Source organism: Phoenix dactylifera, chromosome 1, assembly GCF_051530095.1.
Source record: "Phoenix dactylifera cultivar Ajwa chromosome 1, Ajwa_hap1_PhDact_Kaust_v1.1, whole genome shotgun sequence".
Taxonomy (NCBI): domain Eukaryota; kingdom Viridiplantae; phylum Streptophyta; class Magnoliopsida; order Arecales; family Arecaceae; genus Phoenix; species Phoenix dactylifera.
This window is the reverse complement of record NC_143190.1, coordinates 61,782,653-61,807,052: the sequence shown is the minus strand read 5'-3', so window position 1 is coordinate 61,807,052 and position 24,400 is coordinate 61,782,653. Positions and strand designations below refer to the sequence as shown.

The following is a 24,400-nucleotide window of genomic DNA, read 5'->3' as shown; positions in this document are numbered from 1 at the left end:
CACCGAAAATTAGAAGAAACCAATTCACCCCCCCTCTTGGCTTGTCACCTTGGGCAACAGTTCTGCTTTTAGTACCCTTGGCCCACCCTATAGGTATGGATGCGGTTAAGAAAATCAAAAAACAACAAAGCAAATAAAAAACCCGGTATTCTGTCCCGCTCTTCCACACAATCCACCAGAATGGTGGCCGTATAGGATACAACCTAATCAGCTGCTCTATTCGCTTTTCTATCGGTATGTGTAATCTGATGAGCACCACCAACTTTTTTCTTAATGGAAAGACAGATGTTCCAATTAGCCAAACGCACTGTGCACTGACCAAATCAAGACCGTATCTACTAGAAACACTTTTTTCTACAGAGCTTGTGACGCGGACTGTCCGCGGCAAGGCATATCTTATGCTGACAAAGAGCTTCCTACGCGGACTATGGGCACCAAGATTTTGCCTTCTAGCTTCCTCTTCCAGAAGTGCACCAAATGATAAGAGGCAATTGAACACAAGACTCAGAACTTTGAATGGTCGTCAGATGCTGCTCCTCCCTTTCCACCGTTGTTTTTTCCCCGGTCAGGAGGATGACTTGGTCAATTACTCCCATCTCCATGATTGATGCTTCGTGAAAGTATAAACGACATACTCGCAACCGCGTGAGAAATTGCTCACCGCGCGGCATTGCATCCAGTGTTCAATTGGAGATCTCTTTCGTGCCACGTGAATACTCTTTTTCAATCGTCCTCACGTTCGAGTTAGTAACAATTATGTGGTGCCTGCATGGGAGTTTCTTCGGCGTGGGTCGTGGGAGGGCAAGGAAATGTCAGTAAAAGTAGTCTCAATCGTGTGCATTTTGGAGGTCCGGATTGTACCTTTCGCATTCCTTCATGGTTGGATCGTGCGCATCCATCATTGGATCATCCGCCGATCGCCTTGACATCTGTGCAGATAGCTAAATGATAGAGTTCGGAGCGCTTTGAGATATGCATGGTGGTTGATCTAATAGTAGATTCATGCGAGGGAAGGTGCAAAAGATAAGACCCGATCCCTCTTTTCAAGGGGAGGAATGGTTCAATCTGCTGACTTGTTCAATATTCTACTGGCAATTGATATGAGACTTGCAAGTTACCCTGCGTGGTGGTTTAACTCATGTCTTTATGTGTTTCTCCAACATGAGTGGCTTGACACATCAGCTCAAATTGTTGGTTGATGTTTGCTATTGGATAATATGTAAAGGTCAAGGAACATAGCCTTGGAGTTTTCATATTTATAATTGCTATATTTCATGAAATGCTATGTTCAATATTGAATTGACTGAAGCATCAAAATAGTACTGGTTGGATTGTTGATGCTTAGCCGATTGGATAAGACAATTTTAACCCTATCATCTCGAAAATATTGTAAGGTTCGATATTTTGTATGGCAAATTTTACATGTCCAACAGATACGAAAAATGTATTTACAATAGAAAATTTAGTCCATTGCCAAATTAAATTGATCAGTCTCAATCAACTAGTATTAAATAACTATTGGGACTTGTTCCTCAATTTTGATTTTCATGTTTTAATGATGGATGATCGAATGTATAGAAATTGTCTGCTATTAACTAGAACAAATTTAAGCTTGGGTTTTTTCCTTTTTTCAGGGGTGGGGGTGTTGGGGCAATTGTGCCAATTTTGTCCAACATAAACTAAGGTTCCATAACAAGGGTATGAATGTAATAAATAGTTTCAATACAAAAAGATGAATTTTTTTAGTTGGACTAGATCTATCGCTATGCTCGTGGACCCATCCAACTACGAACCAACACACACAAAACGCACATGTATCGCTCCATTTTCTCTCGTCTCTACTTTCTCGTATTTGCATATGTTGGTTCATGGTAAGACTGGCCGCCAAGTTGGTGAACGTGGTCCATCCAATAATCTCTCCTCAAAATCAATGTCTAAGGTTTCATTGAAAGAACCAAGCTCAAATTTTGACAGTCAAACACAAATAAGATAATAAGAAAAAAAAATACTTTTGGAAGAGCATATACTAACAAAGCTAATTATGGGCTGAACCTGGGAACAACAAAATATCAAATTTTAAATAAGCCTAACCGAAAGCCTAAATAAAAATGAATATATTTTAAACTTGAGGCCCAACCAACGATTAGCTCTATCCACCAACATATCACCAAAATGACATGTCCAATGCGAATAGTATATTTTCTAAAAGATTCAAAGAGATGGGGGGGCAAAGGATCAATCATAAGAAAAGAGATCATGCTCAATGTAAATTTATCCTATTGATTAACATGTGGCATATCCATAATTTTATTTTTATTTTTATTTTTTGGTTAAAGATAGGAGGGGAGGAGAGGGGCAGAACCTCAACCGCGTAGCGGCCCCTACTGGCCTCTTCTTCCATCAGAGAATGTTTGATGTGGATCGCAAGTTTCTGTGTGCCCTCCCCAACCCACGAAAAATCCTACCACGTATGAGGTTGTCACTCCGGCATCACCTCAGTACTGATAGAAGGAAAGCATATCTATACTTTTGAACACCGCCAAGAACGACAATGTCCAAGTGGACCCTCTTCAAATAGAAAATTCTCATTTCTGAGGGAAACCGCGTCCCTTTATTCCCCATCAATCAAGAGAGACACCCATCACTGGCGAGTTCACCCCCCTCCCCCGGTTCTGGCATCTCTTGCCGCATGTGTGGTTGTGCTTGTGAATCTCCAACCTCTCCCAAGCGTAAGCAGAGGGGCATATTGTGATGTCACTATCCTCTCTTTTTTATCTCTCTCTCTCTCTCTCTCTCTCCTCTGCGGGTCAGTAGGTTGGAAGATTCTTCTTGGTCAGTTCGAAGCACCTTCCCTCTGTGACCTGCCCTTTATCGCCACTCGTCTATGACTAGAAGAACTGGAGACAAGACAGGAAGGGAGGAAATGGTCAGCAGTGGGCTCTCTCTAATCTCTTATCTAATCCCCCATTGCCACTATGACCAAAGACCGGTCTTTGGGAGACAAGGAATAGAAAACAGAGCGAGGAGCACGCTTTTCTAAGTCAAGCCCCCCTCTAATTTACGAGCGAGCCAAAGCCTTCCATCCGAACGCGTTATCTCCCGCTCACTTCCGCGTTTATAAGCCACGCCCTTGGTTCATTCGCCTCCCCATCACTCTACCAGCAAACGCTCATTCCTCTCTGCTTCTCTTGCCTACTAACTCAAATTAAAAACAGGGGAAGTTTTGAGATTCCCCATCGAGGTTCTCTTCTTAAGAGAGCGCGGTTGATGGTAATACTCCTAGTGGATCCAAACAACGCCATCTGTTGTTGCTCTGGATTTCTTTTCTCCTATAACCACTGCCAAAGATAGCTTCTTTTTGGTTTGAACACCATTCCTCTGCTTTCCATACTTCCTGGTTCTATTTTTTTTCTAGCTTTATCTAATACCTTTTCCACTTATTTTATCCAAATTTTGCTTCTTTCTAGTTTCGAAAGTACTCTTATTACTACTTATTAGTGTATCTGTGCAATTTTCTACTATTCTCCTCCCAATTCAGCTGGCTCCTGCACTACCACTGCTCTTCTTGTGCAGTAATCTTCACTCGCATCCAATATAAATACGATCCTTTAGTCATATTATTTTAAGACTAGGTACAAGAGGAAGACGTTACTTCATAGCCATTGCTTTACTCTAATTCAGAACATAATTCCAATCTCCCACGCATTTGCTCTGCGTTCTTTGCCTGGTGCCTTTTTGTACTCCCAGTGTTTCTTCTTCAGCACGTACTAGAGGCCAGAATGGAGAATGGAGCAGGGAGTGATCGAAGTCTGCTAGTTGCTGAACTGACTCAAATTCGGGAGCTAGCGAGGCAAATGGAGGCGCATCTCGATCAGCCCTGTCCGATCGAATTCTGCAAACCTTTAGCAGAAAAGATACTGTCTTCCATTGACAAGTCCATTTGTATGGCCAAAAAGAGTGATTCAGAGGGCCAGCAGCAGCAGCAGCAGCTTGCCGGCACTGATTCCCCACGCTCTGCCACCGAGAGCCCGCACAGCGAGAATTCCAATCAAGCCTTCAGGGATTATGACCGCAAAGAGATGTCCAAGAAGAGGTACAAAGAAATTCCCCTGCTTCTTATCCAGATAGATTGAGATTTAAGGCTTGAAATCAGAACTATAAGCCAGCCTCGCTAACATGGCTTCCCCATTCTGTGCAAACTGTAGGAAGACACTGCCAAGGTGGACAAGCCAGATCAAGGTGTGCCCAGGGGAAGGAGTTGAAGGGCCTTTGGACGATGGCCATAGCTGGAGGAAATATGGGCAGAAAGATATACTTGGAGCCACATATCCAAGGTTAATAAATAATGATACTTATCTAATTATTTTCCACCTCTTAAGTCCCAAACTCTTATCCTTTTCATAAAAAAATACTACTACTGTTTCAGCATGCCTCAATCAATGACATGTAGCTAAGGATAAATGCAAAAATACAAGTATATTCGCATTTCATGCTATAAAACAGGAGAGAAAAGTATTTACAATCATGGGCTATATTGATGGCCAGTCTTAAACATCCTTCCCTTCCCTCTAACCAGACATTGTTGCACCTCTTTGCAGAGGCTACTACAGATGCACACATCGCAACACTCAGGGCTGCCTAGCAACAAAACAAGTACAGAGATCCGATGAGAACCCGTCGGTCTTTGATGTCACCTACCATGGGACTCACACATGCCACCAGAGGTCCCAATCAGTCCCAAAATCAGCATCCCGGGAACGAGAGCTGAAACAAAACAAACCTAATTCCCAGGAGCATTCCCAGCAGCAGCAGGACCAAAACCTGCTTCTAACCTTCCAAAGAGACCTCAAAGTAATAACCCAAGGCTTGGGCTCGGAAGCTCAGGACAAGAGCTCTTTATCCTTCTCCTTCCCCTCCACTCCAGTCAGTGGCGTAAAGGCTGAGGACCTTTTCTTTTCCTCCCCTTCAGCACTGGATAATGGTTTCACGGGCAGCTTCTCTCCGTCATTCCTCTCGCAAACATCAGCGTCCAACTATTTCTCAGTATCCCCTTGCAGAATGAGTTACCATGGTGGGGGGTTCAATCTTCAGACAGCCGAGTCCGACCTCACTGAAATAATGTCTGCTGCAACCTCAGACACAAATTCTCCTCTGATGGACTTGGATTTCATGCTTGAACCAGTGGAGTTCGATCCAAAATTTCAACTTGATGTTTCCAGCTTCTTCTCATAAGGCTCCAAGAGAGAATACAATGGACATAGGTTATTAGATACGTCCTTAGCCTGAAATCCTGGCTACCAAAGGAGGAAGTGCCAGAAGTAGCTCAGCCTGCAGTAAGTCACCTCCATCAGGGGCCAAGTGATTTTATTTTCTGGCTAATGTAGTAGAAATAGAAGAACTCTTTCTTTCTGTCTCTCTTTTTTGGATTCTGTAGCTGTGTCTGTTATTACTTTAATTAATGAAGATCAATAAAGCTCCTTTGATCATAAATTCAGCATGAATTCTTTTTGATACTGCTTAGCCAACTTTTTATGGTTGCTCTGTTTCCCTCTTCAGTCTGCTCGGAAGAGATGCTAAATATTGGCAACCCTAATGTAGTTAAAGGTTTTTTAAAAAAAAAAACTCCGAATGCTTAGACCCTTAATTTTACCTGAATTCCTTTCCAAATATAAACTTCCACTGATTCTGTACTAATTCATAGGCTTTATGTTACAATAATAAAATGATAGAGAGGAGGAGAAGGTTTAAGACATGAGGCAAAACTGCGGAGTTTTAGTTTGCTCAACATGAGCAGATCTCAAGGTCCTATTTAGAATCAGACAGCATTCTTCTATAGACTTTCTTGTTCTGAATGACCACAAGTTATGTGCATTAAGTATATACATAATGCAAATCAACAATTGCTAGGTGATAAACTACGAGCAATACTATACCTTGCTAAAGTAGAGACATCATCAGAGAGTCTGCTGACTGGATCACAATCTTTACCATTGAAAAACCTGCAACAACTGAATAACACTCAAAGGAAGTGTGTTATTCCTAATAAAATTCTCTTCAGACACAAAATTGGTGTTATATGGGGGGTTGCATTTCATGCTCTGAATCTTTAATAGGATTACCAAAACCATCGCCAGAAAGGTTTGTCACACATTTACATGGAACTGAAACTATAATTTACAGTGAATCATTTATGCAAATCAAAGGCAAAAGATTGTCGGAATATGGATAAAAGATCACTTAAGAAGTCCCGTTATGTACTTTATACATGTTCAGTTTATTGGAGGTCATTGCTGCTTTCCTTCATTATGCATGCACAAAACACGCGGAGCTTTCTAGTAATGCAATAATAAAACAAATCAGCCAATTAATGACAATTTCACTAACTAAATTGTTAAGGAGGTATGACGCAAGCTTAAAAAAAATTACCGGTCTGCTCGCTTGCAAGGATTATATTCAGACACTTTACATTTCATAAAGTTCTGTGGTGCTGCAGACATGTAGTCACGTCATGTAACAAATGGCTTACCTGCAATATTTTGGCCTAACCCAGCTGAAATCAAAGTAAGGAAATAAGAAGAGAAAGATAACTACTTGTTCTCAGCTCTAAGGTCCCAAAATTCAGCAGAACCAATTCTGAGAACCTCAAAGTACTTTCTGCATCTATTTCAGTCTAATGCAGACCATATAGAATCTCCACATTCTATGAATCATCAAAATAGCACATGGATATATTTGTTTGCAGTCGCGTGATTCGTATGCAGCTCAAAATCTGGGGGAAGAAAGAAACGGTTTTTCATTGTTGAGATGTCATTAGTTCACGAGCATTTCCATGACAGCAGGTGGCAAGCCATGCCAAGAGATCAATCAAGCAAGAAAGCACGGTTATATTGATTCCATATAAAACAGGGGAAGAGCAAAAAAAAAAGAACAAGAGATGGGCAGATGAAGAGACATACTTGTGGACCCAACAAAAGCGAGCAAGAAATAGAACCCGAAGAGGGTGAGTTTTGGCGCGGTCTTGGATCCGGCGATGAAGTACAAGAACCCTAGGTGGGGAAAGAGGAAGGCAGCGAAGGCCACGCTCTGGCAATCAACGTTCGGTGCCCAGGGATGATGAGATTTTTGCCCCGTTAGAAGAGCTCCTCCTCTTGCTGCTGTTGAAGCCGCCGGGGGTCTTGTGGTTGGAGGACTTAAGAGAGGTGGGAGTCCCGTGAAAGCGTCGGAGGTGGAAGGGGTTTGCTGTGGAAGAAGAGCAGCTGGACGCGGCTGGCGATCACTCTGGCTTTGGGTGCGGGAATCAGGCGGGGCTGACGCGCCTTTCTAGGACGCAGCTGCCTGCGGTCGCAGGCGGGATGATGTAATAAATGGATAGGTGTAGAAGGCAGTAGATAAGGCGTGGACCTTTTTCTCATTAATAATAATAGCACATCAAAATGGGACTTGAAATAGTTGATATGCTGTCATGCTGACATTGACAATGAGATGTCCCATGTAAGTATCTATTTAATTCACAAGAAAAAACATTTTGGGGTGGCTATCATGCGCACATGGTGCACCAAATATATCGGACCCATATCAATTGATTTGGCAATTCAAAAAGTAACCCTTTATCCAGCAATAAATCTCACAAGTTGCACCGACCTCTTTTTGCCGTATGGCTAAAATTTGTTCGTGTGCAACGGCCTGTAGAAAAGCAATTGGATTACGAAAAGTTAAAGCAAATTGTAGATGAAAAATGTTTATTTTTTTCTTAAAGAGAAAAAAAGGATGGAGCAATCCAACCTTAATCCACTATAGACAAAAATCAATAAATCACCATGTATATTTTACAAGATAGACGGATGAATGCATCACTATAAAAAAAATAATTTAATACATATAAAAAATAAAAAATAAAAATAAATTAAAAATATTTTAATATGAAGCAGCAAAAAAGGTAATATTTTTTTAAAAAAAATTAGAAAGTATAGCTCCTAACGAATAAAATGAAAGAAAAGGATTCAAGTTATCGAGCCCAATTAGATTGGGTTAAAAGTTTAATTGAGTTTGATATACAATGACGAGTTGCGTAGAGTTGTATCACTTGTCATAGCATAAAGAAGTAAATAAACCATTGATATAACAACTCTTGTCCACAATAGAAAATATATCTTGTAATCGCCAATCTTAGAGAGAAAACAAAGTAAGAAAAAATTGGACTTAGAGAAACTACTAATGCAATGGTTACATTACCCACTAAATTTGCCTTACCAGCATCCGTATCCATTTAAAATTTTGCTATCTAAATCCTTTCCAAACCCAATTAAAAATTTAAAAAAAAAACCTCAAACCCATCCTATCAAACAAATGATAAATCCATCAGATGCCCAATTAATCAAAGTTATTCGGATCAAGTATCCAACCTGAAATTACAAAAAATGGATAATAATATTAACTAAAAATGGATATAAATATCTTGGCAACAATCTAAATATAAATAAATTTTCAAGCTATACATATATATATATATATATATATATATATATATATATATATATATATATATATATATTGGATTCGAGGCAAATTTCAAACCCATTCCAAATCGTAATGTATTTTAAATTTAAATCCGCAAGGCCCAATGAAGTCCATTGTTTTTTCTTTTTTTTTTGTGCTTTGTTCTTCTTTTTTGTGAGAAGAAGATGGCAAGGCCCAATAAGCACCCTCACAAAAGAAATCAAGAGCGATTTGCTAGGCTTTAATCCAGATGTCTGGCACTGTCAGAAACGGACTTTATAATTAACCCTTATAGGATTTTGTTAAATAAATTCTATAGGGTTTGGAATGGATCGAATATCTAAAAAATTCTGCTCTGGTTGAATTATGGTAATTTATAAAACAACGATTTGCACAAATATGAAGCCTGGCATCTAGAAGCTTCAAGAACCTGTTATACGCACTATGTTTCATCTCCCACATGGCAACATTTCGAAAACTCAAGCAACTGATTTGTGTTTTTTCCCCTTTCTTTTGACAAAAGAAAGTAACCCAAAATTTAAATGAAACATACCTTCCGCTACTAAGTTACATCGGCACATCACCTCTCGGAAGAATGGGGTTTAGATGCAAGTGATACATAGGACCATACAGTTGCGACCATTATGCAAGAAGGCTGCAGCTTTTCTATCTTAATCAAAGTAGGCGAGGTTCGAGAGAAATAAAGTACAGCAAGACAGCGAATAGCCTGACTGGTCTTCCTATTGCTGCATCCCGTTGCATTCAAGAGCTGCCTGTTCATGCCATACACCATTTAAATTACACTGCCATAGCCTAACCATGCCATCAGCTCCTGTCGATGCTAACGTCATACCACTCATATCCCACTCCAATTGCCATACCTACAATGGAAACCACAAAAAAAGAAAATAGACAGATAGATTATCCCACTCCAATTGCCATACCTACAATGGAAACCAAAAAAAAAATGGAGCATGTGTTATACACACACACAGACAGACAGACAGACAGAGAGAGAGAATGTTCATGTACATCAGCATCATGGTATCAATAGAACATAAAACAGTGTCTCAAGATATGAAAGATTGAAATTTAATGAACTCTAAAAGGTACAGAAACACTTAGGGAAGGTAAAAAGAGGCAAATTGAGTAGAGATTGGTGGTATTAATAACTTGCAAGAGTATGAACAAGATATTCTGTGCAGCAACTAACGCCAATAAAGAAAGGTTGGGATTTTAGAGTACATGTTTGCACAAGAGAAAGGTATACATGAAAACGTTAGTGCTAGAAGACGGAGATGGCTTTCACATGAGGAGAGAGTTAAGAGCATGAAGTCAAGAAGTCCATACATAAGTTGCAGCATCCAGACTACCAATCATATAACAGAGGCAGCTTTGGCAGGAATGCAGAGAAAAAAACAGCTAAGTACAAAAATAATGAAAAAGTTTACCTTCCTGGCATATACAGTTAGGGGAAAAAATTGTTAAGAGAACACAGGTTGAAATTATTTGAAGGTGCCACTTAGGCAAATTTTTAAACCACCGCCAGTAAGTTAAAGATTGGGGAGAAAGAACCTATGCCTATAATCAATATACCAATAAAATGTATTTAGCGAGTGATGAGGAGAATCAGGGATATTGGATGCACATATCATCCATGTAAAAAGACATGAGGAAACTAGCATACTGGCCATGGAGGTTCTAGCAGCAAAGGCTTACCGAGTCAACTTCAGGCAACTACATTCACAGATCCACAAATTAATGGTATCTAATAATGGGAAGACCCTCTGGTGCATTTTATGTGCAAACAATATAATGTTAATCATGAGAAACAGAAAGGCTGAACAACCAACTGATGGAAGTAAAATAAGGATAAAATATTGGTCAAACCATCATGCCGTGTGCAGCTTTAGTGGTTTCTAGAAAGGATTCAACATTCTCAAATAATGTAAGATCATTCTAAAAGTGAACATTTTCATACCTCGCCGTCATGGCCAGATAGTAAGGCAACCTTCTCCTTTGAGAGTCTCCCATCAGACTCAGGATTCAATCCTACATGCCATATTGCAATCCCCTTGCAAGTTGCAACAGCTATAACTTCGTAAGGTCTACAAGACATTCATAATCTCTCATCAACAAATGGGTCAACAATTTATTGCAGCTATAAAACTGAGAGACAATGTGCACTCAAGAACAGGAATGTGGTAATAAAGTGAAAGAGCAGAAAAAATGTTCTGGAGAAAATTTTGGTGAATAAAAACATCTAAGTTGGTAAAATGCAATCCAATTTGAGCATAGTTGGGTTCAATCCATGAATGGGAAAACTGGATTTCACAAATTCTTGCTTAGGTCTCTTAACTTGCAATATGGAGCTTCCTAAGTAGAAGCATGAATATTTTGACCCATATAATACCACAGATAACATCACGTTTGTAGCTACAAAGAATTGTCTTCATATTAGACTGTCAAAATAATGTAACTCGTGTACAATAACCATTTCTCAGTTCAATTCACATTGGTATTATGTGCAAAGCTATGTAGCATGATTCACTGTCAAAATAATATTAATGATGCTAGAGGGATTGATCCTTTATCATTTCCTTTTCAGGGTTTGTTGAGGATGAGTTAGAAAACATAGAGATAAATCATGACAAATGAACTAAATTAGTTTAACATGCTAAGAATTAGTGACTGCAGGGAGTTTCTCCTGTGATACTGAATTTCAGTTAACAACTCGCAATATTTGTGTACTTCAGGCATACAAATATTCTCACTGCAACATTTTCTAGTTATTATAATAAGTAAGTCAAAACTATGCATTTTCAAAGTCTTCAGTCATTATTGATGACAACGATTTGCATTTAAGTGGTTATCTTTAGTATCTTTGCCCCGCCCAAGAAAGAAGGATAAGCATGTGCAGATTAATTTAAGGTGTTGGTCCATTGAAATTTAATAAGATGGATACAACGACACAGCTATCTTCAGCAAGAACAGATGATGGCATTGGTGCATGTTAAGCTTCTGGGTTATTTAGTACAGTGGACATAAGGACATCAGTAGGAGGGGAATGGTGACAACATAATGGTTGTTTCTAATGTCCTTTCACAAACATAAAAACCAAATTATTATCTATGCAGCACTATAGGCAATACAAGGATTAAAAAACTGATCTGTGCCAACTCTGCTGGACTGGTGCCAAAACAAGACATGCATGTCTGCCATCGTACCTTGGAGCATCATAGAGTATCAAACATGTTGGCCCTGTCACCTTGTATCGAGACATGCTGGTCACTCTGTAATGAGCGCCTTTGTGTGTTTGTGAGTGCTTCTCATGGCATCACATATGCCATGAAGCCATTCACCAGCACATCCACCAACACTAGCATTTAAATCCTTGTAATCACTTATAAACGTGACAGAAAAAACTTGGCACTACATGAAAAAACAATAAAACATAACAACCTCCTCAGCATTATAACACATTTTCTAATATTCAAACCTTAAATTACGAGACAAACAAAATATCCTATTCATTGCTTCTCCATTTAATAAGGAATGTCCTATTAAAGATGTAAAAATCAATAAAACAGAGCTAATCTGCAAGGTTGCCAATCTAGCCAGTGTCATATGGCTATGAAATATTCTCGATATTGGCAAAAGAAAATCAGAAGAAAAATATTAATTGACATGCATGTATATAAATTTGATTATCTGCCATAATCAAAATTTTGAGCCAATCCTGTAACAAGAACATATGCAGGCTATATCAGCTTGCTTGTGAAGATGTACCTGCCAATGTTAGGAGCCCAAGCTACAGCATGTACCCTATCGCCCTTGTCACCTGGTAAAGCCAGCTCTGCAACTGGCAGCCAACGCTGATGAGCCTCTTCAAACTCCCAAATCTGTTTGAAGTTACAATGCATGAGAGGAAGCACTTTTCCATTTTATGAGCAACTTACTCATACAGCGTGTAAATAGATACTTTAATAAGAAAATTAACATTAGAGAGAAATGGTGCTCACGCACAGGCAGAGAAGAAGCTTGTAATCATGGTTAACTTATCAACCTAAAAGAGTAATCATTAGTTCATAGATTTTCAACAAAAAAAAAAATCATATTAAGATTTCAAAACTTTATTCAATGAAAGCATCTTCCTGCGAATGGATATCTGTTACCACCCAATACAACAATAATTTGAAAGACCTGGTTGGTAAATAAGCAGATATATTATTGTAATGACTGTAGTGACATTTATAAAAACAACACACCAAGCAACTAGACAAACACGTAGATGCAAATGCACACAAAGCCACATGTGCATATATGTGAACACCGTTATGCATGCATACATCATCACGGGGACATGCAGCAAGCTGACATACTATAATAATTGACAAAGTTTTTCACATCTCCTTATGTTTAGCTTTATGAATATTTCTTTATAATTTATTCCTATCATGAAATAAATTCTTGATCAACACAAGCTTCTTCAAATCCATTGTCAACAAAACGAAGCAATAGATGAATATGCATATAATTATAATCAAACCCATTAAGCTTTGATCCCGTTATATGGGGCCGACTTAGTAAGTGCTGAGTACTTATATATTACTTGTTACATCCAAAATCATCACAGGGTTTTCTGTATCCAAACACCTCTGCTAATTAGGGCCTTTTCACATTTTTTTTTCTTTTAACTATACATGTTTCCACCAATGAAGAGTTGAAATTTATTAGCGGACAGCCTCCATAGTTCTTCACCCATGTCAAAAAGTATAAAATCAAAAAATGCATCATAAGTAATCACATGCTCTCTTATAGGCACTTTCACGCAATTTCATCCACCTCTATGCATAATTATATATAAGGGAACAGAGTTCAGCATGGCCAACAAAAGCATGCAGTGCATGTGTGCATGAACTCTTAAAACACAGCCTATATAATAATTTAGTCACCCATCCAAAGCATTGATGCATCATAAGTAATCATGTGCTCTCTTATAGGCACTTTCATGCATTTCATCTAGCTCTATGCATAATCATATATAATGGAACACATTTCAGCATGTCCAACAAAAGAATGCTTTGCTGCATGTGTGCATAAACATTTAAAATACCGCCCATATAATAATTTAGTCACCCATCCAACGCATTAAACCAATCTACAAGCCATTTTGCTGGACAAGCAAGAGTTATATATTCGTAGTAGCTAACTCATTTGGGACCATTATTATCAAAAGAACAAATAACAAAGAGTTGCATTGACTGGTCACTCACAATCATCAGATAGTGAATAAATCATTATGACCTACAATATATTGAAAAAGCAGCCAATGATCCAAGCTATCCTAATAAATTAAAAATCCAACTGCACATCCACGCAGAAAGTGCATGCTACCATTCCACAAACCTTAGAGGAATTGAATTGAGGCAGATCTGAATTAAATCCCAGGACGAAACTTGACTGCTGGCTTTCACCCCTGCGTGGATTCCATGCAATGGATGCGTTCGCACATGATGGCTTTCCAAATCTTGAAACTGAATCAATCACATTCTGAAACTCTGCCTGCCAGCAAAAGAATTGCAGGGTAAACATTACTCAGTTCCTCAAAAAGAAGAACAGATACCACCAAAAAAAAATCAGCTATAATTATTTATGACACTATTTTAACAAATATTTCCAGTACTGTAAGTGTGACCAGTGAAATGCATTGAAATACTTGTCAATCAAAAAGTTATATAATTGAGGCAAATCTATGTGCCCAGCAATTCCAAATTTTCCTCCCTGAAAATGAAGCCATTAGCCAAAATTGTTATAAATACTGTAGGCTTCAACAAAGAATGCACAATGAAAGACACCAGCTTATGTATCATCAAAGATAATGAAGACAATTTTTCACTGATAGATAAACTTATAGCCAGTGTTTCAAATTCTTTTTTAGGAGAGTTACTGTTTCAAAATTCAAGCAGCCATTTGAATGCTGGCTAAGCAACATTTCAGGCGTATGATGCAAGAGGGGAAATTAATTTAAATATATATAAATATAATTAAAGAGAAAGTGATTAAAAATGAAAGAAATCTTCAAGGAAGGATGATTATTGCAGTTTGTGCTTGAATGATATGTTGAATAAGTAATAGAGAATATCAAAGAATACAGACTATGCATATGATCAGGCAACTGTGAACATGGAACACATGTGTCAGAGAGGGATTAGGTTCTCTTGATGAACAAAGAGATAGATATGCAAATGTTGGAAGAGTGAGACAAACATAAGGTAGTGGTTATAAATGTAAAAAACAAGGAGCCAGGAAACCATAGGCAAAGGAAAAACTTGAAAGGGGTGAATTCAACCTTTAGAAATAAATTGTTGCTGACTAAAATTAGAATTAGAAAATTATGCCATTATGAACACCGGATTTGATGACAGATCTTCATCTAGAAATATTTCAGGAGATTTTAAGGTACTCAATATGCGCATAATACCTGGTTCTAGAATGTTGAGATTCAAAATGTAACTGAAGGAAAGAAGTTCCTTTCAGGGGCATGCACATAATCTTAGAAATTAATTTCAAAAGAAAAACCTAAAATAGAAGATATGAAACCTAAGGAGAGAGCACCAATTAATTGATAAAACCAAATCCCGGCTTATAATCTATTGCCTTGTACTGAATTGGCAAAGTAGTATGGCTTTCTAGATTCCTTCATGATTCCCTCAATCAAGTTTTACCCAGCTGAGTAAGACAAACTGTACGGTACTATACTACCCACCTTGCAGCCACACTCATGACTTCAGCATGACTTCATGGAGAGCATATCTTGTGTAACTAATATAACTCTTGATGTAATGATTTAAAAGAAATATCTTGTTCTTTAAATTGTTCAGAGAAGGATGGTAAAATCACTTCTTACATTTCTCATGACTCACAAAGAATGTGAGATCATGACCATATTTGTGGCAATAACAAGCAACAGCAACTGAGGTCTTTTTTTATCACTTTTCAACCCATTGTGTTGTGAAAATCTCTATTTTCACCTGTTACCCATTTTGACTTCTGTAGTCACCATGGAACCACATAGCAACAGCATGCTATGTTAACCTTTAATGTTAGTACATTTTCATGTATTTATTGTTTTTCATTTTAAGTGAATAGAATGAAGAATAGATAAACCTGAAGTTGCCACTTGTTTAATTCCAAAGGGTCCAAGAGCTCATACACCTTCACATGTCCATCTGAATATGCTGCAACCTACATAAGATCACCTATAAATTAGTAATAATATCAGAGAGAATTGCAGCCTTAGAATAAGCCCAGATTCAGAAGCTTTTATATAAAAGTGAACAACAATTAAAGACAACTATGATTCAGTACAAACATAAATAACAAGCTTTATATCACCTATTTAGGTCTCTTATAGGCCATCCAGTGTAACATTTACAAACCCAGAAATCAATCCTGCATTATAGAATGCCAAAAGGGGAATATTTCACTTTAAGCAAATAGCTCTGCAAACCACTATCAATCATTCTTATATACAGTAATTGAGTATCGTAATTAAATTTTGTGATCATCATATCATGCTATACATAACCAAGAAGACTCGTCCCAACCTTTTTCAGAGTGTTTATGGATCCTTGTTCTCCGCTTATTCCTGTTAGCGTTTATATCCTTGGTCGAGCATTCTTCAATTGATGGTAGCAACTTCCATCCATGCACAAGTCTCTGGTCTTCCCCACTTCCACGACCCTTCAACACAAAATTCAAATCACTCCTCATTGTTACCACCTCAGAATTTCTATTGCATGTGTACATATAGGCTAACCACATTCCCTCTTCAAGAGGTGCAACTCCGTTGTTTTCTACATTAAGTCCTTTTTAAACCTATAGTCCTAACATTACCACGTATTCTCATCATTGTGGTGATAATCTTATGTGCATGGGCCAATTTTTCCACTAATATTTGAAACCATATAGCACTACAAGCCTTACCAAGTTATAGTTTTCTCAAAGAATTCTCTTAAGCTTGTATACTTTATCTGCTCAGCTCCTTTACATTAGGCATGTCTTATCAAGTCCTAGGTGAATATATTATTATAGATAGAATAAACACATTTTAGTTTGATCATCAAATTTGACTGAGTGGATTCATCTACTTGAATTGCACTCCAAGTACCATGTTTTAGTTTTCTAGTCAAGATCCATATCTTTCTATTTTATATTTAACCCTGTTTATATCCCAACAAGTAACATTATATCATTTTTTTTATTAATTAGGATGGTGGCTAGCTGCCCTACGTCTATTAACTGAACCTTTGTTGTATTTCCCTTTATAAGAAAATCAATATTCCAAATTCAGAGCATAATGAACACTCATGAGATGCACAGCCACCACCAGTCCTTTAACCTTTCAAGCTGCCGACAAATAATGGGGCTGAAAAAAGATGATCACAAATTTACCCAGCCTTGGCCCATCTTTACTAGTTTCAAATGAAAACTCACATGTTCTAGTAAACATACGATTTCAGAATCAACCAAGTTTCGTTTGGAATTAAGTAGTTCATTATATAATTATATTCGTAATAATCAAAAAAAAAAATTATAATTCCAATTTTTTGCATTAATTACCCCTTTTATTTTTATTCTATGACTATGTCTGAACTCAAATACAAAGTACATAGTGAAGTATTAGAATATACATAACTGAAGGGGATCACAACAAATCATGGTGAACATGCAAGGTCAAGGTGACACGAAGGGGCACGACAACCCAATTATAAGAAGACTGATGTGTTGGAGGAGATGCCTCAAGTGATTAGCTTCCTAATTTTGTTCATGTCGGAATTAGGTAACTGCAAGCCCCAGCAGTTCCTTTCTCCATACTTCCCACCACACTGTAGGAAAAAGTTAGTCATTTCTTTTGGTTTTTGTTGCGAATGCACGGGTGGTTTCCACATAAACAAGCACTCCACAAAGTAGGTTTCAAAAGTTACAGCATATCTAGCCTACATGCTTAAGTGATTTTATCAACAAATCAGCCACTAACATCACACCATGAATGTTCATGATGCAGGTTCGAGAAGATAATAGCATTTAATAGAAACATTTTCCAATAATCAGATGTCTAACATTACTGAGAGATTTTTTTTTTTTTTTTTGTGCTCAACAACGAGAAACAATTCAAATGACAGACTAAGCAATGTCACATACATCTCTTTGAATTAGATCTACTACAAGCTTGCTTGACTGCTTCATCTACTAGATTATTTGGACACACCAAACTCATAAATTAAATGAAGCTAACATTTATTATTGCAGTTTGAGATCAATTATACAAAGGTTTGAATGTGCAAAAAACAAATAGAATGAAGTTTAAATCTGTTCTTAATCAGAACTCTAATATTTTAAACTTTTTTCTAAGAAATTACAACTGCAAAGTTCTGCAAGATTACTTATTTTATCTTCACAATTCATTTGAGAAGCAAATCATAATAAACTACTTTTAACTAGAACTCACCATCTTCAAACTTGTTGAATATACGCCAAATTGAAGGTCAAGTACAATAGCATTGCTGCTTTCAAAGGTCTTGCACATCTTCCATTTAAGAGGTTGAGTATCTAACAGAAATTGAGAAATGAGCGATCAGCTACCATAGATAAAAATTTGATTTTTAATGGACTTACATTATGAAAAAAATAAATAATCATTATTAACAATAAAAAACAAAGTTGAGTGAAAGAACAACACTAGACTAAAAAAAAGAAAAAATGATTCAAGAGAAGAATTATTATCGCCATCATCCAATTAAGTGGGTCCAGCTATGGAGAAGAACTCTAAGGCAGCAAGGCTTCATCGAAGGAAAAGGCAGGTATTATAATTGGCTACCAACTTGACATCAAACCTTTACAATCCTAGCCAAAGCAACGGGCCATAGAGTGACCCACCATGAAATCAAAATGAATAATTGCAAGAAGGAGGACTTACCTTATCGGCATAGTTTAAGCTTATAGAAGAAAAGGCAAATTCTCTAAATTATTCTATAAACTTGGAAAAAATATAGGTGAAGGTGAAAAATTATAAAGTTTGTCGTGAGTAATTGTACCAATCTCTAAGGTACAAAAGACAGTTAAACCAAAACACAGATTTGAATATATATGAAACATTTCATAAGAGCCTAAGGCGTAAAAATCCAATTTGAGAGAAGAAGGTTTTCATATCACCTTGATAAGTAGGAGTTTCAGGAAGATACACATCCTCCATGCCCATCTAAAATCCATATATACTCATGAGCAAATATATCAACATGGTCTTTTGGCCAGTCCCCAACTCAGAAATATCTTATTGCACAGTTAGGGAAGACCTTACTTTCAGTTTAGAACTTATGCCTTAATGCCCAGTCAAGTTATTAAGATATTGTTGTAATATTCTCTTCTATATTATATTCCGGAAAGAAAAGTTGAAAAGCATGCAAGATCAAAAAGACGTTGATGATATAAAATTGCAGGCAAAGAATTTAAAAAACCAAGGAATATGACATCAAAGCGAAAATTTAATATTCAACTATGTTTACTTCCACAAGTAGGACTGCTTATCAGCCTCAAGTTTGTAAAGATCTCTATCGACTGATTTACAGGTCCAGAGTAGAAGAAGAAATCATGTGCACAGTCTAAATACTTGATATGTTCTCATGTTATCAAGCCACTAATATAATGCAATAAATGTCAACCTACGATTACAAAATAATATGGCAAGGTGAGTGTTCAAGTATCAGAAAAACAAATAAAATAACAAACAGCACACAGGGATGACCACAGGATGATAGCTCAAACTCCAAAGAAATGCTAAAAGAATATCAGCAAAGATTAAATTGCAAACCGTCTTCTACTTCCTCCCACAAAGACAATGAAGCATCAGCAGAAATGCAAGCAATAGCATCACCAAATTCTGGAGGAAGCCAAACAATATTCTTAATGCTGCTCGCATGCGCCTGTAGGAAATATAATGAAGAAAAGCATCAATTTTTGTTTGAAGGCAGCCAAACATAGGACCCATCTATAACTAATCGCCTTTGAGAGGAGGTAAGAAAACTTTATAAAGCAACCTATATTTGCATAGTTTATTGGAATTTCGGGTTTTTGCGTACATATCCTCCTAAATATTGAAATTTGCATGAATACCCTCCTAAAATTGATATTTGCATATATACCCTTATAAAATACTTATTTTGCATGTGCACCCTTTTTTTTCCTTTTTCTTGCACATATGCCCACACCATCTAACGCCGTCAAGAAATTAACGGTTTAAAATTAAAAATAACTGAAATATCCTTAGTGGATAGATATGCAAAAAAAAACATTTAGAAGTGTATGCATGCAAATAACAACTTTGCGAGGGTATTCGTGCAATTTTATATATTTAGGAGGGTTTACATGCAAAAAAATTCCAACTTTATTTTTTTTCATTTCAACTTATTTTAACACTTGAATTTGTCTAATACCTACTCCTAAATATTTCTATAAAATTATTGCTCAAGAAAAGTATTGATTTGACAATTAGATAACAAAAAGTATTATAGAAGTTTTTTCACTAATTATGGAATTATTCTCCTTTATTCTTCTTCATTTATAACAACCATTATATCTTATTTCATCAAAACACAGCTTGTAATATTTATTATTATAGATTCATATACAAAGGCATATATTAGAATATAAAAAAGGATTAGAATCTCTTAAAAGGCGCACGATAGATTGCAATGATTAAGCTTCCTTGCTATTGCTATGCTCATGGGTGGAAAAACAACATCAATCATCTCCAAGCAAAATTGTTGAGAGATTTTGAACCAAGGTACGTTGAACCGGTACCGGTAGGCATACCGGTCACCTACCAGATAGGTTCGTACCGGAATCGGTCCGGTACAAATTGGTTTTCTTGTTCTTTTTCGGTTCTCGTCCGCGCGCAGATGCGGGGGCAGCGCGCGAGCGAGCGCCCGCGCGAGCGTGCTACCCCGCGTGGCTGGGGAACCGCACCCGAGGTGATTCCCAGCACAGGGAATCGCGCCCGCGCGCGTGATATCGCACCGCACGCGAGTGGGAACCGCGCGAGGCCCCGCGCCCACGCGGGGCGCTCTGCCCCACGTGCGGGACACTCTGCCTTCAGGCCACGCGCTCTGCACCATAGCGTGCACTGTAGTTAAAAAAAAATGGTACCGATGCGAATCGGCCGGTTTGCACCGATATGGACCGGTACGAGATTGGTACGCAATCGGTACGCATGCGTATCGGCCGGTACCAGCCCGAAAATAGTTAGAATCGGTATCCACGCTGTCCAGATATCGATTCCAGGCCGAACCGGCCTGTACGGACCGGTTCGGCAGACCATGCTTTGAACCCTTCAGACTTATTAACAACCTCCGCGGCCATATGATAGAAGATCACCCCCTTACGTTGTGTACCTTAAGCCACTTGTTCTTAGAGCGTCAATTTTCTAGAAGAAGAAAAGATCTAGTGTATGGGGGCCATTTTGTCACAGTAATATTAAATCAGCCACCAGCCTACACATGAAAAATATTTCAGCTCTAAAAGATAAATATTGCAAACCTCACACACTAAAAGATAAATATTGCAAATCTCTCACATCACTTTTTTTAAATAACTTATAAAGCTAAAGGAAGGACCTGGCCATCCTCATGTAAAAAGGATACAATGAAGAGCTATCTATAGTGGAGAAGAAAATCGAGAGAATGGTTTTGATTTTGGATAAAAAAGTGAAAGAGAAGATCGAGAGAGATCGAAGAATTTGTAAAAGAAGGTAGAGATATTAATTTCCAGCGAGACTCATTAACCTATTACCTACTTCAGGGGTAAAAAAAATCATAATTTAAATTAATTTTTGATTTAAATAAATATAATTTTGGCTAATCATGTCAGCTGAATTGCTATATCAAAGGTATTCATACAAAAATAGTACGTAAATATCGATTTGGAGAGTATTCATACAAATTTCAATATTTAGAAGGGTATGAAAAAAATACAAAAAAAAAAATTACGTGTATACCCTCTTAAATATATGAAATTGTATGAATACCCTCCAAAATTGCTATTTGCATGTATATCCATATAAACTTTTCTTTTTGCATGTTTACCCATTAAGAGTATTTTCATCATTTCAATTTTAAACCGCTAATTTTTTAACGGCGTTAGATGACATGGGTACATACGCAAAAAATTGAAAAAAAAAAAGGTATACATACAAAACAAGTGTTTGGAAGGGTATTCATGCAAATATGAATATTTAAAAAGGTATATACGCAAAAAAACCCTAGAATTTTAATCACACAAACAATGTAAAAAAATAACTTATATAACTAGCTGGAAAGGATTCCTCTTCCTTCTTCACATAATAACCTCTTTCTTTTTATTTTAATTCTTAACTCAAACATGTCTTCTGTCTGCTCTATGACTGTAAAAGACAATGAAACAGAACTAATTAATACAAATAGTGGTTTTACAATTAATGTTTGCATATATTTCCAGTCATTATGGTTCACTTTGTCAAGTTGCAGCTTGAATGTTGGAGAAAAAGCAAAGGTGAACCAACTAGGATGGACTGTCTAATATTCAATTTGATAATGTGTTGTTATGGCCAACCATGTGAACAAGGTTAGTTATAACTTAACAGGAAAAGTAGTTACTATAGGAGATCCTTCAAATTCATGTTTCCATACGAACACATAATCTTACAGAATGGTGTTCAAATTAAATCAAGTTGGTCTTTGAAGATTTTATTTCCAAAAAATTGACTTTCACCTTTCTACAGCTACAACATGCTAACAAATTGCAGGAATTGTCGGTGCAAAAGAGTGGGACTCTCAAAGAAACGATCCATGAAGAGAGTAAGTCAAAAAAAAAAAAAAATGAAATTTGATAATTCTACTTTAGGTCAAGACTTTTGATTCCACAGGATGTGGTTTTGGTAAGTTTCATGGCACGGCCTGTGCAACCACCAACCCTTTGTAAGACCATTACAAGCTTTACACTATTGAATCCAAAGGAATACTCTCGAAATTAAGAGTAGCTAATTTAGGTTTTATTTGGATGGACGAGGGCGACACAACAACCGGTTAATGAGAATCTGTATCAAATGATTCACCAGTTTCTGCATGTTGGACGACGTGTTCAGACTGATAGTGGCCTGACGTATTGAATGTGATAAGAGCAAGATTGTAATTGGGAACAAAGCAAGCTAAAGAACATAACACCGAGTTGATAAGGTTTTTTTGAAGTTCCACGCATACTACAACAAGAGATCATAACAATCCGCAGCAAAGAAACCCTAGAAAGAAATCGAACCGGAAACTGATTTCTTTAGTTTTCTTTGAGTTCTCCACGATCAGAACAAGGTAGATGACAATAATCAGCCGAAAAAGAAACCCAAAACAAGCATTTATCTTAAAAAGAGAAGAGGAACATTGTTGATTAGCTCTTCTTGAAGCGAATTCCGCAGATATCGGAACAGGAGAGAACACAATAATCAGCAGAAAGGAAATCCGAAAGAAAAACAAAATAAAGAATTCCACACCGATACCGTTATGTCTTCTTGACGCCGTAATCAGCGGAGAATAAACCATAAAGCACATCAAAAAGACGAACGAATTAGGTTTTCTTGCATCGAAAACCACATATATCAGAACAGGAATATCAGCACATAAGAGAAACCCTAAAAACAAGAACAAGATAAAGAATGAAGCATCGATGTAACTAGGTTTTCTTGACGCGAAATCTTCCATGATTGCAATGGAAAAGGATAACGCGGTGCGGTTCGGAAACGCTAGGGTTCAAGGAAGGCGAGGTGGCACAGACCTTCCATTTGGAGGAACAAGAAGAGGAGGAGTCGTCCAGGGAGTCGTGGATGGAGATGGAGCCGTCGACGAAGCCGACCGCTAGCCTCTGCCCGCAGTAGTTCCAGCTGCAGCAGAGCGCGCCCTTCTCCACCGTCGCCACTTCCTTCTCCATCGTCGATGTTTGGTGTGCCGACTTCAAAGGAGGCCGCACCCCAACCCCGGTCCCTGAAGCCCTGGACAGCGGTCCAATAAATTGATCATATAGATAAAGGGAGGATTTTTCGTATAACCCCTCTTCCTGTATAAATTGATCATATAGAAAAATCCTACCGCGCGCCCAGCCCCGCTGCTTAAAGCCCCGGCCAGCGGTCCAACAAGTGCCACTTTTGCGCATAACCCCTCTTATCGTATAAATTAATTACATAGAGAAATCCTTCTTAGGTCTTCTTTGTTTCATAATGAATGGCACCCATTAGCATATATGGAATGAGTGCCAAACCGGGATTTTGTGTGCCATGATGAATTCTAGTTGGTAGGAATAAATGTTGTAGATGCTAATTATAGCAGGAAAATCAGCAAGTATATTATGTTGTTGATTTTGATCAAACTAGACTTAGTAAAGTGAAACTAAGTTATCATTAGGAGTGCAATCGAGCCGAGTCGAGTTGAGTAACTAGAGGCTCGAGCTCGATTCGATTCAAACATTTTGGACTCAGAAATTGATCAAGCCTTAATATTCAAGCTTGAACACGACTTGATAAAAAAAAAGGAGGCAATATTCGAGATCGACTCGACTCAACTCGAATATCAATTGAGTCATACTCAAGCTTGAATTAGAGGTTAATTTAAAAATATGGTTAAAACAAATATAACATAATATTATAATTTAAATTATTTAATTAATAATAAATAAAAAATATAATATTATTAAAAATATATATACTCGAATAGGCTCGCAGGCTTTCAAGTGGAGTATTTTGCTTCTCAAGCTTGACTCAAAAAATTGTCCGAGCAATTTGAGCTCGGTAATAAACAAGTCGAGTTGAGATCGACCAACTCGCGAG

General features: G+C 37.6%; 2 protein-coding genes and 1 long non-coding RNA gene across 4 annotated transcripts; 1 reads left to right on the top strand and 2 right to left on the bottom strand.

The window, feature by feature from the left end:
• Positions 1-2,705: 2,705 nt before the first annotated feature.
• LOC103695902 (putative WRKY transcription factor 41) lies at positions 2,706-5,490 on the top strand. The gene is made up of 3 exons (XM_008777349.5): positions 2,706-4,093; positions 4,206-4,334; positions 4,599-5,490. The coding sequence occupies exons 1-3, from the start codon at positions 3,780-3,782 to the stop codon at positions 5,230-5,232; spliced, it is 1,077 nt and encodes a 358-aa protein (XP_008775571.3). The 5' UTR covers positions 2,706-3,779; the 3' UTR covers positions 5,233-5,490.
• Positions 4,458-7,683, bottom strand: LOC103695901 (uncharacterized). The gene is made up of 4 exons (XR_015972118.2): positions 7,642-7,683; positions 6,957-7,465; positions 5,934-6,769; positions 4,458-5,328 (listed from the first exon to the last, which is right to left on the bottom strand). It is a non-coding gene; the product is annotated as an uncharacterized LOC103695901 (long non-coding RNA).
• A 1,201-nt stretch (positions 7,684-8,884) lies between these two features.
• SEH1H (Transducin/WD40 repeat-like superfamily protein) lies at positions 8,885-23,645 on the bottom strand. Of its 2 annotated transcripts, none has more exons than XM_008777350.6 (8): positions 23,356-23,645; positions 19,370-19,481; positions 18,011-18,111; positions 15,667-15,744; positions 13,906-14,061; positions 12,286-12,398; positions 10,478-10,604; positions 8,885-9,377 (listed from the first exon to the last, which is right to left on the bottom strand). In XM_008777350.6, the coding sequence occupies exons 1-8, from the start codon at positions 23,506-23,508 to the stop codon at positions 9,237-9,239; spliced, it is 981 nt and encodes a 326-aa protein (XP_008775572.3). In that variant the 5' UTR covers positions 23,509-23,645; the 3' UTR covers positions 8,885-9,236. The 2 variants fall into 2 exon arrangements, with proteins under 2 accessions (XP_008775572.3, XP_008775573.3); XM_008777351.6 differs by having other exon boundaries at positions 8,885-9,440; positions 23,356-23,624.
• Between the last annotated feature and the right edge of the window lie 755 nt (positions 23,646-24,400).

Bases quoted from the DNA above. Each gene is read 5' to 3' on its own strand.
- SEH1H (XM_008777350.6), bottom strand. From the start codon at position 23,508: ATGGAGAAGGAAGTGGCGACGGTGGAGAAGGGCGCGCTCTGCTGCAGC. The intron at 19,482-23,355 runs GTCTGTGCCACC...TATTTCCTACAG, and splicing joins CTTGTTCCTCCAAATGGAAG to GCGCATGCGAGCAGCATTAA. The intron at 9,378-10,477 runs GTATGAAAATGT...TTTCCATTGTAG, and splicing joins TATCTGGCCATGACGGCGAG to GTATGGCAATTGGAGTGGGA.
- LOC103695902 (XM_008777349.5), top strand. From the start codon at position 3,780: ATGGAGAATGGAGCAGGGAGTGATCGAAGTCTGCTAGTTGCTGAACTG. The intron at 4,094-4,205 runs GTACAAAGAAAT...TGCAAACTGTAG, and splicing joins AAAGAGATGTCCAAGAAGAG to GAAGACACTGCCAAGGTGGA. The intron at 4,335-4,598 runs GTTAATAAATAA...ACCTCTTTGCAG, and splicing joins CTTGGAGCCACATATCCAAG to AGGCTACTACAGATGCACAC.